The sequence below is a fragment of the Spea bombifrons genome, chromosome 1 (genome assembly GCF_027358695.1).
Source record: "Spea bombifrons isolate aSpeBom1 chromosome 1, aSpeBom1.2.pri, whole genome shotgun sequence".
Taxonomy (NCBI): Eukaryota; Metazoa; Chordata; class Amphibia; order Anura; family Pelobatidae; genus Spea; species Spea bombifrons.
The window spans coordinates 126,868,054-126,888,649 of NC_071087.1; the positions used below are offsets into that span (position 1 = coordinate 126,868,054).

General features: G+C 41.9%; 1 protein-coding gene across 2 annotated transcripts in view; it reads right to left on the bottom strand.

Annotated features, from left to right (window-relative positions):
- Positions 1-20,596, bottom strand: part of HECTD4 (HECT domain E3 ubiquitin protein ligase 4) — a 70,479-nt gene that overhangs the window by 3,548 nt on the left and 46,335 nt on the right. The window contains exons 38-70 of one of the 2 annotated variants that reach the window (XM_053473168.1): positions 19,095-19,176; positions 18,801-19,003; positions 18,305-18,440; positions 17,861-18,043; positions 17,158-17,322; positions 15,862-16,031; positions 15,208-15,323; positions 14,914-15,017; positions 14,598-14,759; positions 13,965-14,113; positions 13,679-13,758; positions 13,351-13,514; positions 12,887-13,124; positions 12,203-12,339; positions 11,444-11,570; positions 11,001-11,138; positions 10,383-10,519; positions 9,776-9,936; positions 9,303-9,484; positions 7,653-7,858; positions 7,436-7,566; positions 6,776-6,981; positions 6,497-6,676; positions 4,916-6,210; positions 4,311-4,518; positions 3,723-3,946; positions 3,041-3,192; positions 2,787-2,890; positions 2,581-2,704; positions 2,101-2,291; positions 1,782-1,928; positions 1,108-1,227; positions 655-810 (exon numbers count right to left, since the gene is read on the bottom strand). In XM_053473168.1, coding sequence (XP_053329143.1) covers positions 655-810; positions 1,108-1,227; positions 1,782-1,928; positions 2,101-2,291; positions 2,581-2,704; positions 2,787-2,890; positions 3,041-3,192; positions 3,723-3,946; positions 4,311-4,518; positions 4,916-6,210; positions 6,497-6,676; positions 6,776-6,981; positions 7,436-7,566; positions 7,653-7,858; positions 9,303-9,484; positions 9,776-9,936; positions 10,383-10,519; positions 11,001-11,138; positions 11,444-11,570; positions 12,203-12,339; positions 12,887-13,124; positions 13,351-13,514; positions 13,679-13,758; positions 13,965-14,113; positions 14,598-14,759; positions 14,914-15,017; positions 15,208-15,323; positions 15,862-16,031; positions 17,158-17,322; positions 17,861-18,043; positions 18,305-18,440; positions 18,801-19,003; positions 19,095-19,176 — 6,278 coding nt within the window. Of the gene's footprint in view, positions 1-654; positions 811-1,107; positions 1,228-1,781; positions 1,929-2,100; positions 2,292-2,580; positions 2,705-2,786; positions 2,903-3,040; positions 3,193-3,722; positions 3,947-4,310; positions 4,519-4,915; positions 6,211-6,496; positions 6,677-6,775; positions 6,982-7,435; positions 7,567-7,652; positions 7,859-9,302; positions 9,485-9,775; positions 9,937-10,382; positions 10,520-11,000; positions 11,139-11,443; positions 11,571-12,202; positions 12,340-12,886; positions 13,125-13,350; positions 13,515-13,678; positions 13,759-13,964; positions 14,114-14,597; positions 14,760-14,913; positions 15,018-15,207; positions 15,324-15,861; positions 16,032-17,157; positions 17,323-17,860; positions 18,044-18,304; positions 18,441-18,800; positions 19,004-19,094; positions 19,177-20,596 lie in introns of both variants that reach the window. The other variant, XM_053473162.1, reaches the window with a different exon arrangement.

Here is a 20,596-nt window from a genome sequence, read left to right on the forward strand (position 1 = left end):
ATATTACACATCCATGCGTACAATATATATATATATACACACACACACACATACACATCCCACCTCCCCCCACCCGCAGCTTTCTCTCCGGCTGCTCGCACACACTGATACGTTCCTGTCTCCCCTTGCCAATTCAAAATAGTTTAGAAAGGGCCATTCCGACCTGGACTGGTGCAGTCCAGGTTGGAAGGACTCTTTGAAAACTATTTTGAATCAACATGGAACAAGGGGTCAAGGGAAACAAGGCAGGAACAAGGAGTCGACCTGGGCCTCCTAGAGGCACGGGCCCCTGTAGTTACGCCAGTGTTTGCAGTGTAAAAGTAACGTAAGAATACAAATACTCAAAACGCTCATTGATGATCACAAGGACATGTCAAAACTTTTTCTGACGACGACAAAAGGACCATCTCCAACACCTCACAGGAAAAACAATGAATGAGCACACCAGACACTGACTGCGGTGCTAAGGTTTACAGATAATGTTTGGCAGGAAAACCTCAGCTTAACCTAGTAAGCCATGCAAAGTTTTATGCAAAACAACATCTTTGTCGATACATCCTGCAGCTCCTGGCACAGGAATCCTCATTCAACAGGTTTTAAAGGAAGTCACAATATAGTATGATAGTAAAACATGGTCTGCTGTCTGGTACTCACTTGTACCATGTACTTCTTCCCCTGTGAAGCGGATGTTAAATGCATATGTAGGATCACCCCCACTTGCCAGTTTCACACAGAGCTGAGAGGATGGGACACAGGCCAGCTGCCGAGCTGCCTGGCAGAAGTACGAGTTCTCAGAAGTTCTGATATCTCCTGTGATCAAATGTAAAACGAATCCATGAGAAACAGGGATGCACATTGCTAACAAAAATGTTTACTTGTAAACCAGATGTTTTGTTTTAGTACTATTATAGAAGGCAAATGACCATATTTTGGACATTGTTCTAGGCAACATTCTGTTGAGGGCACCATACAGAAAAAAGTGCTAATTTGCATAGGTGAGTGACAGCAACAATCAGGTTTCAATGAAACCAATACATATTTGCAAGCTCAAGAATCTTTTCCGGTGTGTGTAATGAATATTCCAGCACGTACTGCCGGTTTACAAACCTCCAACAATCTCCAAGGGATCGAGACTTATCTCTGGCGCAGCATGATCTGCTGTCCTCTGGACGGTGGCATTTAACACCCGATTCATCACTGAAACCTTTGTATCATAAAAGATGAGGCCTAGGAGAAAAAAAAAACAATGTTTAGATGCATTCCAAGCCAATGGCCAATTTATCATAAAGGGGCAATCGTGCTGCACATTCATTGGTTGCTGCCAAGACCATCAGTGCCGGTTCTCTTGCATACGTTAATTACACATTGCCCCTAATAACTGGGTTACCCTGCTAACTACACTATGGAATAGCATGTCATATCATAATTTTTGGAATAAATTCATCAGGCTGAGTTGGCCAGAGATTTTCATTTTGAGCTATTCACAAAGTTTTGATGATAATCTTTTCTTGCATAACCTGCAAGCCAAGGAGCTAGGGGCAAGCAAACAGTGCAAATCTAAAGGCTTTCCAGTCTTGCCAGTCTCTCCATGCATTTGCAAGGAAAAAAACATTAAAGGGGACACTGGAGTGGATAAACTATCCAATTTAAACTGAAGAAATTACTTCATAAAAACTGCCTTTGCTTTACCTTGATTGCATTACAAATATAGTATGGTTCGGTGGCTCTGATGCCACTGTCGGTAAAAGACTGATAATAGGTGGTCCAGATGCAATGCTCACCTTTGGCTTGTTGCAACAGGGATGCGATACTGTGCACAAAAATGTCTGTTTGCCGTATCTCCACAAGGGGAAGAAAGAACGTTTCTAAGGTGTTGTTCAGGGACTGAAGAAGAGCAAACCGAAGTCGCAGACTTTCTATGGGAACATCTGTGCAAAACAAGTCAAATAAAATGAGGCTAATTATTTACATATCGCCACAGCAATATTTTACGGATGAAAACACTAAAAAGTTATTCTGTAGTGTTTGTAATGAGATTTAATTAGCAATAATTTTGTATCTCTGTTAGCTATATCAATATATTCAGAAAATATTGCTTACTCAGAAGGCAGGAGACCCTGGGGTCCACTGTGTCGGCTGGATCAAGATACACCTCGTGAGGGTGCAGCCGGGCAGGTGTTATCGCAAGGTGACGACAGAGGCGGTTAACGTATTGCACCAACGCGACATCCATTTCCAGGGTCCATTTCCTGCTGGATTTTTGTGCATGCCGGGTATCAACGCAGGCACATCTATCCAAAAGAGCAGAAGGGAATAAATAACTTTACCCATACAATGAAAAGGCAGACACTGTGACATCACGTGTGTTTTCCTAATATCTTAAAAATAACTTTAATATATAAAAGTTGTTTCTTCGTGACTTCATAAACCTCCTCTGCAAGGCACTTGATTAATGTGCTACTAGAAAGCAGGCAGAGAATACGTTCCAATTCAAAGGCTGTGCAACACTAAACAGCCACGGTAAAGGTGTAAAGCTGTTTTGTATACGAGACAATGTGTGGTACAGTGGCTACTGTTCACCTTTCATAGTGGAGATCATAGCCGCAAGCCAGGATGGCTCTCCAGATGCTTCGAATGTCTTGCTTTGCACGATCAACTACAAATTTATGGAATCCTTCCAGAGTCAGATACTTTTCCTCTGGAACTGAAAGACACCAAGAACACAAATACTAGTACGGTTATAATGAATCCTTTTGGCACGTACCAGTGCTGATCAGACAACATACCTTCCTGTTTCTTGGTGGGAGATTTGTCCGAGTCCTTTTCATCAGGTCTGCTCTTATCAGGAGATTTTGGCTTCACTGTAGGTTTCTTCTCACTTAAGGCAGTTCTGTTGAAAAGTCTAAGGTCAATTTAGAACGCGACAAATGTGTTCTTACTACGCAATTCCTATTAACATATCTGCCAACTGACTTTGGAAGGTCAGTTACTCCCGTGGAAAACTCCTGTTCTTGTTTATACCACTCTTGATAACTCTCACCTGACACTGTTGAGCGCGGCTTTGTCCTTGCTTGGTGGCTTGCCCACAGGCCGTTTAGTGCTTACAACTTTCACCGGGTGCTGCTCTTTGCCAGTTTTGCTAAACTTGTTTTTGTCGAATTTAGGCTTTGGAATGCCATATTTGCGCAAGATCTATAGAACAAAGGCCCAGTTACAGAGAGATGGACAACATATGTAAAGTTAGCAAGTTTCAATGTATAGATCTGGTACAGTACTCAGTTACACAAAAGATTACACAAAACTCATATTTGGCAAAGCAAAATCTAAGTATTTCAGCTTATGTATGGTGTTAGAGTGAACGTGCATGTGTTTGAGTGAGCGTATGGGGTTGGTTAGAGTGTGTGTATATGTAAGTGTTACTGTGCGTGAGTGTATGGTGTGAGAATGAGTGTGTTGGGGGCCTGGGGTTAGAGGTGTAAAGAAGAGGAGAGAGTACGTGTATATATGTATGTCTAAATGTATGGTGTTAGAGTGAGTGGTTGTTAGAGTTTGTATGTTCGTGTGTGTGTTTTAGTTAGGGTTGGGGTGGTTGTGATTGTGATTGTGTAACTGCCGTACACAATCACAGCACATGCTGGTATTCAACCAAAAGTCTACGGGCTATTCAGCTGCACCAGACCTGTGAAGAAAAAAAAATACTGAAGTTGGAGTTATAGTATTACCTGAGTCAGCTGATCTTCAAGCACCTTTTTGGGGGGCCGTACATTGGTGAAGAACGTGTGCAGTAAGTTCCCTGGCGTCTGTGAATTGATCTGTTCTTTGCTCAGGTACATTTCTGACACCTTGATGAACTTTACTGGTGTCAGACTCAGTGTTTGCTCGGCATGAATGCAGCTCTTGAATATTTCTGTTAGAATCTCCCGAGCCTCTGGAACCAATTTGTCCCCTAAAACAGAATGGACACTAATGGAATCCTACCCTTAACAGAGATTTCAGAGTAGCTGCTTTTTGACTAAAAAGGTTTTTACTAGGCTGATACGGAGTTAGAAATGAAATAAAAATGTAAGAATTGGTCGACTGGTAAAGTTCTGATATTTAATTATACATTAAGTATGCATGCAGAATAGTAACAAAGTAGTTTTATATATGTTGCTGCTTGGTTCATTGGTTTGTTGTACAACGCGTTAAAGTTAACAATTCATAGGATACAACACACACTTTTGCAGAACTGATAATTAGAAAAATATTTTGTTTAAAAACATCAAACATGGCATTCTACTGTAGTATAACATCATGGCCTAATCACGCACCTTTCAAGGATTTATCTGTAAAATAGTTCCCAAGACCAGGGATTCCTTGTGTATCAAACAAACTCTGATTAACAGTGGATACGGTTAAGATCTCTTCTGTAGACATTTCCATTAGCTCGTCTTCCCCATCTAAGATAGACAAGCCAATCAGGTCGCTGCTGTTGAAGAGACTAGCTCGGATTTTTTCTATTTTAGCCCGTGATCGTACCTGAAAACCAAAGAGAGAATAAATATTGAACTAATCTGTAGAAAAAAAAAAACAATATTATGGTAACTTTATTGTAAGGGCTTGAAAGCCGCAATCATGAGATTGTGATATTGCACAACTGACATGGACAGTTACGTTTTACTACAATAAAAACGTAATAAGATGAACAAGTTTACTTTGCATAACAAATACATTTTCTTTCAAAATGAAAAGCTAAAATATATGACCAAAATTATGTGGGCAACCCTCATTATTGAGTTTAGGTGTTTCAACAGGTGTATAAAACCATGCACATCTCCCTCCAGCACATTAGAGGCCACTACGGTGTATAGCAGTTATATCTGCTTCGAGCGTATTGTCGCTATATGTTTTTTTTGCCTAAGTCATTAAACATTACCTCCACAACTGCAAAGCCTTTGATTGGCCGAGACATCATCATCTGGTTGTCTAGAGACGTGACAGTGTATATGGATCCGACGTCTGACACAGAGGAAGTCTCCACATTGTCTAGTTGTTCCACAAGACTGCCCAGACTTCCAAGGCTCCCTGTACTGCAAATAGAAAGGTCTAGGCTTTCTTGGCTGGAAATAGCATGCGGTTCCAGGAGACCAGGTGGCACTGCAAGTTCTGGTGGAAACTGCTCTACTGATGTTTCACTGGTGGTTTGTGAGACACCTTGGGAACTGCACAAAGAAGCTTGACTTGTGGAAGCTGAGACAGTGACACTGACTGCAGGGGTCACACTGCTTGAACTGCTCATATCCATATTCTCAGCACTAGGAACTGAGAGGGGCTTCTCGATCTCGGTCTTGCATTCTGCTCCTTCAACTCTGTCTTTTGATTTGGCGGCTTCTGCTTCCTGAAGAGGAATGTAGATTTCATCTTTAAATACCCCTCCATGGGCATTGCATGCTTTGCGGATAGCATTTCTAACCACAGGTTCCTCCAGATGAGTGGGGATCCCGGAAATTACAAGTAGACGGTTGTGGGCCGTGGGTCCTACTAGGGCCTGACTGGCATCAGCAATGGCATCATTTGTGACACCTAAGCCTTGTGGATCTTTGTTAGTGAGGTGTCTAAGAATCATCAGCAGAGTAAGTGCTCTATGAAACCACAACATGTCCTCAGGCTTACTACCTCCCACAGTAAGAAGAGCTGCGTCGCTCTCAGCTCCTCTTGCAGATGAACGCTTTCCAGATGCTGTCTTTTCACGTTTAATCTTGACCTTCTTTCGCTTAGATAGCAGGCTTGGACTTTGAGGAGTCTGTCCAGGGGATGATGAAGACGAAGAAGAAGAGTCACTTAGATTTGTTGCATTTGTCGAACTCATTACACTTACTGCTGAACTCATGTTAATAGGGAGGGTAACTTCTGCTACTGCCAGACAAACTTCCATTAGAGCGTGGAAGTACGTAGAGAATCGGCCCTGGTCCGTGACCCCAGGAACAGCTCCCCCACAGGCATTCGCTGACCCCCAGTTCTGTGTTTCTTCATCATACAGCTTCCGTAGCTCTGTTTGCAGGGCCATAAGCATTGCCAGACAAGGATTCAGTTGGAGTGCTATTGACGATGAGAGACCTGTGGGATTCTTTTTCTGCTCTAAATGGTGAACCTTACGAAGCAGTTCAGCAAACAGATGGAAGAGAAGCTCCTTTATTACTGCTGCCAGGTCTGTGTTCCACAGCAACGTCCCTAAATTGTAAAATCAATAAAGGGAAAGGTTGGTCATACCAAATATTGATTTTAAATAGCTTTTTCTTCTGGCCACTCACTTTGGATTGTTAAATGATAAATATGTTTTTGAAAGCATTCTTACTTTAAAGCATTTTTCACACCTGCCTAAAATGATCATTATACTAAGCAGTTACAACAAATAATATATCAATTGTATGTCAAGTGATGTTCTGGATCTTAAAAATATTTGTAAAAGTGCCCAATCGTTAGGTTCATATAGATGGTGATAGACCCTTTGGCTCACCTATTAATTCCACCACTTGCAGCAGTATGGATGACGGGATGGTGTCTAGCTCGTCTTCTGATTTGTCATCCACATCCTCCAACTTCCATGTCAACAGCTGCTCTGTGAAAGCCATCGCTAAAGGAAATTCTAAAGGCAGTGAGTGGATGACCAGCACTGCTCCAGGGGCAGGAGACACACCTGAAACAGAGACTGAACTTAGGAACCACTACTTGCTGTGAATGTCCCTGAATATCATGATTTAACTGGTAAGTACATAAGCACACTGGTAACATATACCTAGCTTGATGTGGATCCGGTCAGTAGGAATGATCGCGGTTGGGTACTGGTTGGTGATTGGAGGTGGGGTTAGGCCCGTGTTAGTCGGGGAGGCATCACGTGGGTAACACACCGACTCGATAAGATTCAGCTGTCCATTCCGCTTAACTTTGTGGCCAAGACCATAGACCATGACCCGTGCCCAGGGGGCCTTATACAAAGAAGAGCTGGAACAAAGTGACAATTTCCTCATTCAAATCATTTTATCAACATGCCTGACTGTGCATAACTAATGTACAAATATGTAAATCTTAAACAAATTTGAACAATTCTAAATTAATGTATCTTTCTACTTTTTGAGCTGCCTCTGTGAAAATTAGTGCAGGTAGCTTGAAACATTTCTCGGTGAAACACAAACTAGTTTAATATTTTGGCACCTCCTTGAGAAATCATGTGCATGGAGCTGTCAAGTGCTATCCTGGTATACTTTGGGTTTTTTCAAATGTATTATTACCAGTACTCTGGTAGCTGATGACGGCCTCTTTTATTTGAGAACACCCTTAAGCGTGTTATGAGGCGTGACATGGTTTTAAAAGAGGGTAAATAGACACACGACAAATCCGGAGACAGATTGGCAGCTCTAAGTGCAGAAAAGCTGTTTAATTTGCAGACACCACTCACTCCTTTCGGAATCCAGACTGGCTTTCTTTACAGGACACAACCGCAAATGCTGCGCCGGGGAATGTAACATCCATACTGATCTTGGACTCTGTTATGGGGAATTCTTCAGATGGAAACTGCTCAGGGGCATTCTGAAAAAGGAAAACGTGCTCACTATTGGCTAAAAAATATATTTTTTTATTTCTTGGTGTCTCGTTCTAAAAAGTATTTGGTGTACCTGCAAAAAGGAGCAGATTTGCTTAGTTAGATCCAGGAGACTGTCTTCTCCTTGATGAAGAGCTCTTGTGATGGCCACACCAAGCCACTCCCGTATGGACTGCGAGTTGCCTTGGTAGAAAAGGTCTGTGGTGGAGCAGCTCTGGGAGTGGATGCAGTGTTGTAAAGATTGAGCGATGAGTATTGCGCTGGAGCTGATGGTGCCATCTGCAGGAAGATTTCCAATAAATAGATTAAAAAAAAATCATTTAAACAAGTCGAAAGAGGAAATCATTAAAACAGATGGCTTGTGAGGAGCTACAGTCCTGCACATGCTTTGTTTTATGACACAGGTTTTCATACCCTCATGACCCTTTTTTGCCATTTTTACCATGTTTTTTCCCTTTTGTGTTTTACGCAGGTTTTTCACACCATAGAAATGATTTTACATTTGTCCCTTGGGGTCTTCACAGGCCTCAATTATCTCTCTTGTGAGCAGACAATACCCCTTATGATCTCATAAGGTGACACTCAGGGGTCCAAATATTTATGTTTCATTATATTGTATATTTAAATGTGTTTAGTTTTTTCTCTTTTGTGAATAAAGGAGATCTGTTTGTGCCGCTTCTCACTTTGATCCCCAATGCTATATAGCCCTGCACTGTTGAGACTGCGATCAGCCAGAAATGATGGGGGTTGGTGACAAATTCAAGCGGGTTATGGAGAGACCCTCTGGGAACTCTTATGTTGTACACTACGAGCACCGCTAGAGGAGTATAGTCATATTGTTTTAACGTATAACCCATTTCATCCATCAACAAGGTATGACAAATGTGTTTATAATTGGCAATTTATCACACATCTCTATATATTACAGTCTAAAGTTATCTGTTATCTGGATAGATCATAGTCCGCTGTCTGTATTATGGTGCTGTCGCAAGGGATGTAGAGTGAAAACAAATCCTTACAGAAAGGGAAGCACACCATTAAAAAGTATACACATTCAGATTCCAGGATGCTGCTGAAATGACCAACATGTAAATGCAACAAGGTACCTAAGGCATAAATATTAGGGGGTTCAGTCACACTATATGGCCATATATTGTTTGGCCCACCACTGCATCAAAGTACCCCAAAGTTTGGCGAGTCCCATCTAATTTTACATAGCTATACTGCCTACTAAGGAGCTGACACAATGGGACTGCCCTGCATTTTAACCCGCTGAGACACTTTTCAGCCTTTTCTGGACAACAATGAGGAACCTGTGTGTTTAATCCTAAAGTTTAAATCAGTGGGACCGTACTGCACTTTACTTATTAGCCGGCACAAATGTGTATTTTTCATTCAGGTTCTCATACAGAAAACATAGGACATCACCTAGCTTTAACATATCTAATGCCCCCGCTGCACTTTTTTGCATTTTCAAATACTTATCAAAGTTCACGCATGGGTATTCATAAACTTTGGCCTAACAAAACATTTTCTAATGAGCACTAAATTGTACTTTTATAAGGGTTTATGGTCAACAATATTGCATATTGTTTAGTCTTTAAACGAATAAAAGCATGAATGCATTAAGAATGTATCAAAACTAGCCCTTTGTATTCCTTTATGGCCCATGACCCGCTCTGGCCATGATCACCAAAATACAGTGTTAAGAAGAATATGTTACCAGGAAGTGGAGGTGCTAGAAGTTGATTGGACAAAAGCTGGAGGTGCTCCAAGGTTATGTCACGAATGGCAGGAATGTGGAACAGACGAGTAAACGTGTGCGGTGACTTGGGTGCAAAGATGTTGAGTAACGCAACGCGGCAGTAAAGTCGAGCAAGTGCCGATTCACAGCGTAACAGCTCCCTGAACATAGTACAGGACAAAAAGCATTATTACTTGCACATTATCGAGGGAAGCATCTGCAACATAGTATTATTCAATTAGTCGATACTCATACCTAACCTATCGTCAGCTAACAGACTATTAGATTGTAGAGGGCAACTCAATAATAATAGAAAATCACAGTCTTACTTTAAAATAATTCTAGTATACACCTGTGCAGAAGTCAGGGAGCAATTTTAATGAACGTGTCGGTATACATGCAGTGTAGAAGTCAGCATTGGTATGATAGTATATAGAAAGTGTCTATATTACCTGTGGATCTGGATGTTGGTGCTATCCAGTGTCACCAGTCCATTGGTCGCCATCCTCCTGTAACCTGCAGGAGGCCTCTCCAGCATATCTATGGGATACCAATATCTCACCAGCACCCCTTCACTTCTCAGGTAAGTCTCTACCTGGACCAGTTCATTCACCTAATAATAGAACACAATCAATAACTGCCAAAGGACATTTCAGTACATCATGCCGGTATAGAAACCAAAGCAGGAGGTGTACCATTCCGACCATTCGGAAAAACCATTGCGAAACAGATATCACATTGAAATGAAAGCCAAGCGTCACCAAATACTATAATACAACGCAGACTTGTCACAGGCAATGAGGCTTAGATTCCTAAACCGAATGTAATGACATCTAGGGCATTTTTGTAACGTTTTAAATCCATGTTGTACTAACAATATTTAAGATGAGCCAGTCCCTGGGACATAGCATGACAGCTCCAGATGAATGAATGAACGAACCTTTAAAAAGTCGTCTCATGATGCTATCTAAGTGTAAAAAATACACTTTTTTTTTTTTTTAAATCATACTATTCAACAAAAAAGAATTGATGCATTTTTAATCTGCCGAATCCACTCACCGAATCCACATCCAGAACCACTCCATGCAGACTGAAAGTCTTCAGCATACCCCTGATGGCAAATTTGGGCAACGCTGTTCCCACAGCAGTGCTGGCAACGTTATTGCTGTCAGGAGACCGAATGACCACTGTGAGTCCTGAAACAAAATGTAATTTAGGTACAGCGTTCACAAATGACCAAACGCGCCTACAGTATTTTCAACAAAGGATAGTTTGTGTTACGCTACTAGCCTGGGAATGCTCTTAAAAATATAAGTAGTATCATAGTGCACTGCATGGGAGTCTGGCTGCTGTGGAGCCATTAGACAAGTGTTTTTGATAGTTGTGCACTGAATATACCAGTGTTGAGGGGCTGCGGCCAAAGTGTATGTGTTGCATATTATATATATTTATTACAAAGCCAAGGGTGTATTAACAGGTGGGACAGCACATTTTCCCATACGGCTACACGCTAAGCTGCCCTTTCAGAATAATGCAAGTTCCTCTCTTAAGTTAAAGGTTTACATATACAGTAGCTAGGGAATTGTCACTGATAGCAGATTTTGTAAAACAGGGAAAAGGGTTCTTCATGCATCTATCTTAATAGATCCGCGGGTATCTTTCATATCTGGAAAGTACCTTTGCGAACTTTATCAATTGTGAATTTATTTGCCTCATCCTTGATATCCTCAATGGTCGGAAGGTATAGATCTCTTGGTATGCCACCGTTCTCCTCATAGAGAAACTCAACTGTCTGACGTGCTATATCCACCATACCTGCAAATAAGCATAATTAATTATGGCATTTAGGCCTGGCACAAAAACATTAGGAAAAAGAAAAAGAAAATTAGTGCCGTTTTAAATATATATATATATATATATATATATATATATATATATAATCTGAAAACCATTGTAGCAATAATTACAAAAATAGGATTTCATGTGTTTCTCCTATTAAATACACAAAGTACAAAAATCTTCTAAGAATGCTGTTGGATAGAAGCAATGCAGTTCATTTCAGTTTTACCCACTGCAAGCTACAGAACATTAGCCGTTTTCCATCAGTAATGATTACGTACCAAGCTGCAGAGCCCCCTTGATCTGGTCCAGTCCAGACTTCCTCTCAGCTTCATTGCGGAAGCGCCTGCGAATGGTTGGAAATACCTTTGTCTCCCAAGCTTTTACCAGCAAAGCATAGTGGTCCTCCTTGAAAATTTAAAAAAGGAAATTGAAATTAGTCCTGCTTCACACACTTTACCATGTAACTTAAAGGTACAGCACTCATGCTCACTTTTCTTCATCTAAACTCAAATAGAGATTTATTTATTAATATGGTACTCAGTTATTTTGTATTGTAGCAGATGCATTCGGCCAAACACAAGATCAGCAGGTGGGTGAACTTGAGCTACTCACATCCAGCAAGTTCCATCTCCCATATGCATTCACATTTGGCGCTCCTACTGATTTCAACAGAAGCACTTTCCGCCTTAACCAAAGTGTTTTCACAAGGTAAGTGAAAGTAAAGAATGCTTACTAAACATTTATTTTAGAGGATTAGGAAAAATTAACCATTTAGCCTTATCCTGTTAAAACCGTTTCCATTCACATCATACCAACATTTGGAGGAATTCTCAGCAAGAAAGAGCGCCTTATGTTTGACACCCCATTCCCTCAAGATTGTAAGCTTGCAAACAGGGCTCTCTCTACCTAATGTATCGGTCTGTCGATTATAGTCTTAAATATATATATATATTGTATTTAGCGCTGCGTAAATTGTTGGTGCTATATAAATAAAAGATAATAATAATAACGACCACAAGCATCCACCATAAACCTACCCTTGGAATATCATCATCGTCATCATCATCACTCTCATCATCTGCAATAGGTGGAGGGTGAGGGTCTGGGCCAGATGTTACAAAGTTTTCATAGCTCAGTTCTACCTTGTAATGGCAGGATGCATCACTGTCATATTCTAAGAGAGGCAAGAAGGATGATGATTTTAGACAGCTTGTTCTGTGTATACACGTTTGTCATGTGCTGAAATATGTGCCATGGCTGTAAGGAGCATTGTACATGTAGTGGTTTAATGCAGCAATGAGTTGGTAAAGAAGGGTTCAACAAGTATGATGTGCTCATGGCCAGTTCTTAACCCCTTAATGATGTGCTCATGGCCAGTTCTTAACCTCAAAGTGCATTGTGTGTTTTGGGTTTTGGGACCGCCCATTGTCCTTAAGGGGTTAATCAGGTTTGGCTCTCGCTGTGCTAAAAATTTGTCTAGCTCCACAAGCCTACCGAGTCCTTGTTCAAAGTCAACAAATGTATGTTGAATTTCTAAGCCAGGAATTAATTCATTCATAATGTTGACTATGTGACCATACAAAAGATGGGAGATGGCACTAAAATGGCTCATCAATGAAATACAACATATTTACTCATGATACGAAAAGTAATTAGGAAAAGTAATTACATAGTTGTGTATAATTTTAAAAATATCCATTCACAGTATAAAAATTGCTTACGTTGTTGCACTGTGGAAACTGCAACAATGCGGCAAGGGGGTCCATGCGTCCCAGGGTCAGAAGCTATGCTGGTTCCAGCATCATTGTCACTATCTGATGCCATAGCAAAAGGCAAAGCTTCGAAGTTTGCGCTAATCTCTTCAGCTAAGTCAACGCATAAATCCGCAGCATTGCGATGGGCCTGACCTTCTGCAAAAGCAAACTTCCGTGACCCAAAATTAGCGCGGATTTTGGTGTTCTGTGAAGATTAAAAGAATACAAAAACGTTAAAGTTCTCCTGTGGTCACTGTGTACATGATATTACTGTATCTTATATTGAACTAGCTCATCAATGTGCAAAATGTGGATTTCCCTGTCGCCACACTAATACGTATACAGTAAAGCTACGGAAGTGAAATACATAGTTTAACTACCGTTTATAGGTAGTTTTCCAGCTCTATTTTTATCCAAAACAGTTGCTTCACCTTTTTTTGAATGTGCACCACTGGCCACATGCCTCCAGAAACATCTTCTAGGAAGGGTCCAAGCCTCTGTCCACCATAGGTGAAGTAAACTCTGCCCTTGGATGGCTGACCCGGGGGAGGGGGGGTGCCTTCCATTCTCTCCCATCCTATTCCTGCGACATCACCTACAATACACACAGGGAACACAGAACAAGGTCAGAGAATATTTTGTCTACAGTGTTCTATCTGTAGGCGTGGACCATGTTCGTAATGTTAAATTTGACCATTCCTGTTAAAAAACAAAAACAAAACATCATGTACACAATAATAGATCATACATAATGATTACCAGGAGACAGGGCAACATCCAACCGCACACTCTTCCACTGCAACAGACTGGATCCATTGTAATGTACCGCTCTTCCATTACTAGAGGTTACAGGAAAATATATGTTAATTAGGATTCCAAAAGCCTGTGTAACATTTAAGAGTAAGCCATATAATTGTTTCTTTCTGCTAGGTTTTCTGATTTAAATATTCTCAATAGTGATATATTATTTCCTATATTAAAGCAATGTCCCTTCCTTAGGTCACTTATCTCCCATGGTGGGCTACTGTGGTTCAGTTTCACTTACTTGTGGAACAGACATGTGCCAACAGGGTTAGTCCAGGCTCCATCTCGCTTCTCTGCTTCTGTGGCAAATCCAAATGACACAATGGGGCCGGTGTCATCATCAGTGTCTCCATAGGAAACAATTTCAATCTCCCAATAAAAAGATGGCGCCTGAGGCAAATTAAATAAATATGAATATTCACAGAAAAAAAGACAGTTCAGGCATAAGCAATAACAAAAGATCCTGTTTGGGGCTGTCAGACCAACAAGAAAATAGCCTGGCACACTGTGTAAATGTTAAATATAATAAAAGATTATAATCTAAACAGGGAGTAGATTGGGAGGACCAAGTGGTGATCTGGTTTCCCTGTGCCTGCCACGAGAATCATGCATATTATTCTCAATATGCCCTCCATCCCATTCCTACAGTTGCTATACTAGAGTACAATAAGTGAAATGACACTGCATTGCTTTGTCCTAGCATTCAACGCTACACTTTACGGTTTGTTTCACGGTTTGTCTAAACTATAAGCATGATATCTTCACCTATACTCCGGAAACATCATTGCCCATGCACCCATCAATATTACCACCGATGCGGCGCTTACACCACTAGTCGCTCAGCATATGAAGACTAATGCTGTCCTTTACTTACCTGTATAGGGACTGGTGAGGTAGCATAGATAAATGTCCCCCGTGGCAGCCCCCCACCAGCGCTGGGATCAGCCAGGAATGTTACTGCCGTTAGATGTGATGAAAACATACAGGCTCTGACAGGAGGGAACACTCGAGATGGACTCCAAGTGATCTCCTTGGGCTACAATACAAAAACCATGCAAAGTGACAAGGATCAACTTCCAAGTGCAAAGTAAGTAACATGGGTAATAACACATTTGTCTTAAGAAGACTTTAGGATGTTTCTTTACAACGCAGGGACCAGGAGTAGTATACCCATGTTACAGGGGTCTTACCTGTCTACGTTCAGTGTGCAGGGGTGGAGGTGGTGGTCGGGCACAGTCCCGATATAACATCCTTAGTCTTTCACACTGCACTTCCACCACCGACAGGCGTTCACCTGCAATAAAACAGGACAGGCATCATTATATATGGTACAGGAAAACCAGAGATTAACACAATCATTTAGGCCCTGCTAAAAGTTATGTGCCTCTGAAGTCCCCAATAACTAAATCAGACATTTGCCCAGCAAGATGTACAAAGAGTGTTTAGAATTTACCCGATTCCCGATTCCCCGATTCACAACATACCAGGGCTGCATTCCTGCGCCACCAGGTTTAGCACCTCAACTGCCGCCGGGCACTGCTGTATGAACTCTTCACAGAAAGAGCTGTCCTCCAGTAGCTGCGCCATGACTAGACAAGCCCTTGAAGAGAGGACGACTCACGTTAAAAGCAAAACTCAAAGGGGGTAAGATGCGCAAAACACACCGCCAAGCAATACGTTGCATTATCAAGTGGCATCAAAGCACCAGTCATAAATGGGAATAGTATACGGTAATTGTACTCAGAATGGAAAAGTGGGTAATGAATCCAAAAATAACCATGACACCACCTGCTCACAGTGGACGTAGTCTTGAGACTGTGCCCAAGGGTGCCCAATGTTAAAATGACAGTTTGTCCCTGACTATGGGTCAGAGGACTATAGAACAACTTTAGAAGGGGGATCACAATATGAGTCTTGACTCTGAAGAAGAGACCAGGTGTTACGTTTGGCACAACAGAAACATGGACTGGTGGTCCACAGACAAAAATGTTTTTCTATTGATATTAGAGGAAGCAATGGTGGAAAAATAGCGAGCGTCCAACAAACGCTTGCTAAACATTACAGCTCCGAAAAGGCAACGAAGAGTAAATAAGCCTAAGGTTTATTGAGAGTGGATGTGGGTAACTGCAGATCCTCACCTTGTTCTGATCTCAGCAAGAAGTCGGACCACGGCCATTACGGGCGTTGAGGCGTCTCCTGTCGCAGGAAGTGAGGTGTGAATAGACAGGCATCCCTCCTGGGGAAGTAACATGGACTGGACTGCCTGCACTACCTTCTCAGTAATGGACAGTTTATGAAGAGGCAATGCCTGATGGGGGTGGATGTCGGTGCGGCAAAAAGTTAAATTCAAGCAGTTAGTTTCTGGATAATGAGGGATGTCATTAACTGGAGACTTATTTTATTTCTTGTTTTTAACAAACATAATGTACAAAGGGTACCATTTAGCAACAGCACAACCTGAAGCAGAGTCTCAAAAAGAACAACCACTTTTCTAGGTGGAATTACTGCTATGATCTTAAGCAATATTACACTGCTAGGTATCAGAAAGCATACAAGACTTTGTATGCAGCAATTAGGATATTACGATCCAATACAAGGACTTTGCTTACGGTCCTTGAAAGTTCCTGGTTCATATAGAGAAAATAGGAAATTCATGGTGGACGTGAAAGGGTTATAACTTTACAAAGAAGCACTGAACTAAATTATCTCTAATAGAAACATCTTTGCCTATGCTCCTAGAGACAACTGCTTCAGGTAAATTACAGATCATGTATATTAAAAAAAAAAAAAAAAGGATTACAAACAAAAAGACAAATATAGTTGTAAACATTGCACATTATGGACACCATCTCTTTATGAATTCAGTCGATATTAATTGGGAAATTAATAACGGCAAAAGGCCAGTAATCCATAGAGATATTTCTCAAATCAGTATCGAGTTTAGCATTCTCTGTCAAAACCATTTTGAGCCTCCTGGACTGCTGCGGGAACCGAAAGCCAAGCCATACGCTGCTGGCAAATTCAGCCCATCTAGATAGGTTTGTATGTAACGGCTTCACCCAGAAGCAGGTACGATTTCAGAAAGCAGAAATGCTACGTCATCTGCTGTTATACACAGAACACAGTGTAAATCCGAACGCAACACCATTTATACATGAGTTTGTGTATATTCAAACGCAAGCTGGTCTGACGTTAGACTCCATGCTATTTTTAAATGGACTGAAACATAAAGAAAAGGTTATCTATAATAAAAGGCCTGGGATCATATAAGACCACAGTTTCATGACTCATATCACTATGCACACATGGTTGTGTAGATATGCAAATATATACATATTTTGATTGCATTGTTTATGGTAACATAATTTAGGAAAAGCGTTAAATGTGCGATTATACTGATAATTGCATAAATTGCACATGCAGATGACTCTTACCTCTGATCTGGGAACACAGAGCCGAAACAGTGGAATAGTGAGTGTGTCGGATGCCTTGGAAGACTTCCTAAAATCTATGGGTGGAAACTTCACAGTAGCAATGCCTTCCTGCTCATTAATAGAAGCAACAATTCCAATGCTCCCGCATATTCCTTTACCCAGGACCTGACGAGACAGAGTTAATGTTACTCTCATATTATAGGCTTAAAAAGGCAGAATGGGCATGCCTTCCCTAATTATGTGAGTTAATAAAAATGTAGCAAGTCTTCACAGTTGCTTTACATATTTAAGAAAATTAACGGACTTCATCATTACATTTAATGATGCAGTATGAGCAAATCACAGATGTGATTTGGAGTGAGTGATGCTTTGAGAAGGCAACATAATAGTATCCTGTAATGGGTTCCACTTCAAAACCTTAAATGAAAGCATGATTTTCACTGTATAAAGCGTGGAAACGTACAACTATAAACCACTTAATCTACCTTTTGAAAGTACTATTCCTTTTTACCAGTTTTGGAAACTGCAGTATAAAGAGTGGCAACTGTTTTACCCCATCAATGGATCGCTTAAAAGAGGCACTATGATTATTCTTTAAATTTAAAAGATTTGCAACCACAGAAGATATCTGTGAGTACTACATAGTAATCATCATCCCATTTGTATGCCTGTTAGTGAGGATCAAAAGCATAATGTGGTTTACCTGGACCTCGGAACCTATTTTAATGTTTTCTTTGAAGCCACCCAGTGCACATAACGCAGCAACAGCCTGTCTGGCAATGCGTTGGAGCTTGGCCAGCTTCCTGCCACTGCCGCTTCCGTTCTCCAGAATGCTCTCGGCATATTTACCCAGCTGTGGAATGTACATCAGGGCACGTGATAAAACCTACACCACAAAACAATAAAGAAAGAACATATCAATAGAGGATCATACAGTTTCTTCTCAAGATGAAGAATCCACCTTAAGGAAGGATGTTAGCACCAGGACCAAGAGGATTGCAGCGCTGCGATTAACACGTAGAGCCAACAAAAATGGATTTAAGCTATTGTATTTTCATAAAAATTTATTTTAAAAAAAAAATGACCGCAGACCCAGTTAACAGATGACATTATGCTGATTTTGACACCAAACTTGACTGGCACTCACCTTTTCAGCAGTTGTTGTCCAGATTTGGGCTGCATTCGACTCTGGGGCCATCAACAAACTGTGAAGCAGGGCAATTACTTCTGCCGCCATGCTATTTGCTACATGGCCGCTAATGAAAGGACGCACAGGATCTGTTCTGTTACAGAGGCAGATATAATAGATCTATAAACATTGATTTCATGTATAGGAAAAATAGAAATTTAAGCCTATCCCACCAACAAGATATAGCAGCCAAGTCTGTAACACACAGAAATTACTGACGGGGATATTATCCTTTGCTTGGCTCTATCCCAGGACAATCTGGTGGAAAGTAAAAGGAGTCCCCACATCTTAACCATGATTTAAGCTCTTTAAAAATGCAATTTAAAATATTTTTCACATTAACAGATGTCTTAAAATATAGTAAATAAGGATTGAGAACGATAAAATAAATAAAAAATAATAACGATAGAAATAAGACATGCTGCCTTTTGTGTCGGGCATGTTATCCTTATACCTGGCCAACTCTGAATTTCTCTCTCTGCAGATAGAGGTCTGGGCAGTCTTCTTTTTGTCTCCAGTGGAAAGACCACTTGCTGTTTCGGGGCTGACCGTTTCCACTGGAGGCCCAATGCCAACAATCAAACCTGACTGTGCCCACTTGGTTGCTTTACGGAGAGCGGCAGCAGAGTCTTCTGTGATCACTTCACAGCATCCACTCTACAAATAAAATAATGGCCGTGAAACATGCTGTCAGCTAAAACAAACTCCACACGCCTTAGTATTCAAAGGTCCTTTGCTCATGACTTACTTTGGTCATGTCACGATCCATCTTCACTACTTTCTCCATATTTGCGCCAGTTCCGAGACGAAAGGGTCTTCCCTCTGAACTACTATTAAGCAAGACAAATGCGTAATAAATGTTTACCATCAGGCTTTGATTGAGAGAAGCTTGCATTCTAATTAAACCAAGTTGATACGCTGTACATTATTATTAGGGCTGCAACTAACGATTATTTTAATAATCGATTAGTTGGCCGATTATTTTTTCGATTAATCGATTAATCGGATAAAAAAAACAATATGCAAATTTTTCGTTTATTTAAAATAATTTAATGAACTGAATGTTAAAAAACAACTTAAAATTTACATTAACATTCTTATTTTGTTATGATGTAATAAAAAACAATATTTTCAAAGTACAAGAACCCAAACACAATATTTATGAAACAAAATAACCCCAAACATTCTGAAAAGAGGTGGACTATTACTGTTCAAGAAACTTTGCCCCAGCCCTGGCACTTTGCACCCAGCACTTTGCACCCAGCACTTTGCACCCAGCACTTTGCACCCAGCACTTTGCCCCAGCCCTGGCACTTTGCACCCAGCCCTGGCACTTTGCACCCAGCACTCAGCACTTTGCACCCAGCACTCAGCACTTTGCACCCAGCACTTTGTATCCAGCACTTTGCCCCAGCCCTGGCACTTTGCACCCAGCACTTTGCCCCAGCCCTGGCACTTTGCACCCAGCACTTTGCCCCAGCCCTGGCACTTTGCACCCAGCAAGCACTTTGTACACAGCACTCAGCACTTTGCACCAGCACTTTGCACTTTGCACCCAGCCCTGGCACTTTGCAGCCAGCCCTGGCACTTTGTACCCAGCACTGGCACTTTGCACCCAGCACTTTGCACTGTGCCCCTGCACCCAGTCTCCAACTCTGCCCTGCACCCAGCCCTGCCCCCACACTCACACTCTGCCCTGCACCCACTCTGCCCTGCACCCACTCTGCCCTGCACCCACTCTGCCCTGCACCCACACTCACACCCTGCCCTGCATCCCCACCCCCACTCTGCCCTGCACCCAGTCTCCCACTCTGCCCTGCACCCACACTCACACCCTGCATCCCCACCCCCACTCTGCCCTGCACCCAGTCTCCTGCCCTGCACCCCCCACCCCCACTCTGCCCTGCACCCCCACCCCCACTCTGCCCTGCACCCACACTCACACCCTGCATCCCCTGAAACCCCACCCCCACCCCACCGTGGACCCCCACCCCACCGTGGACCCCCACCCCCGCGAACCGCTCTGTGCGAATGGAGCCACTCGCACAGAGCGAACCGCTCTGTGCGAATGGAGCCACTCGCACAGAGCGAACCGCTCTGTGCGAATGGAGCCACTCGCACAGAGCGAACCGCTCTGTGCGAATGGAGCCACTCGCACAGAGCGAACCGCTCTGTGCGAATGGAGCCACTCGCACAGAGCGAACCGCTCTGTGCGAGTGGCTCTGTGCGATCTGTGCACATAGACATGAA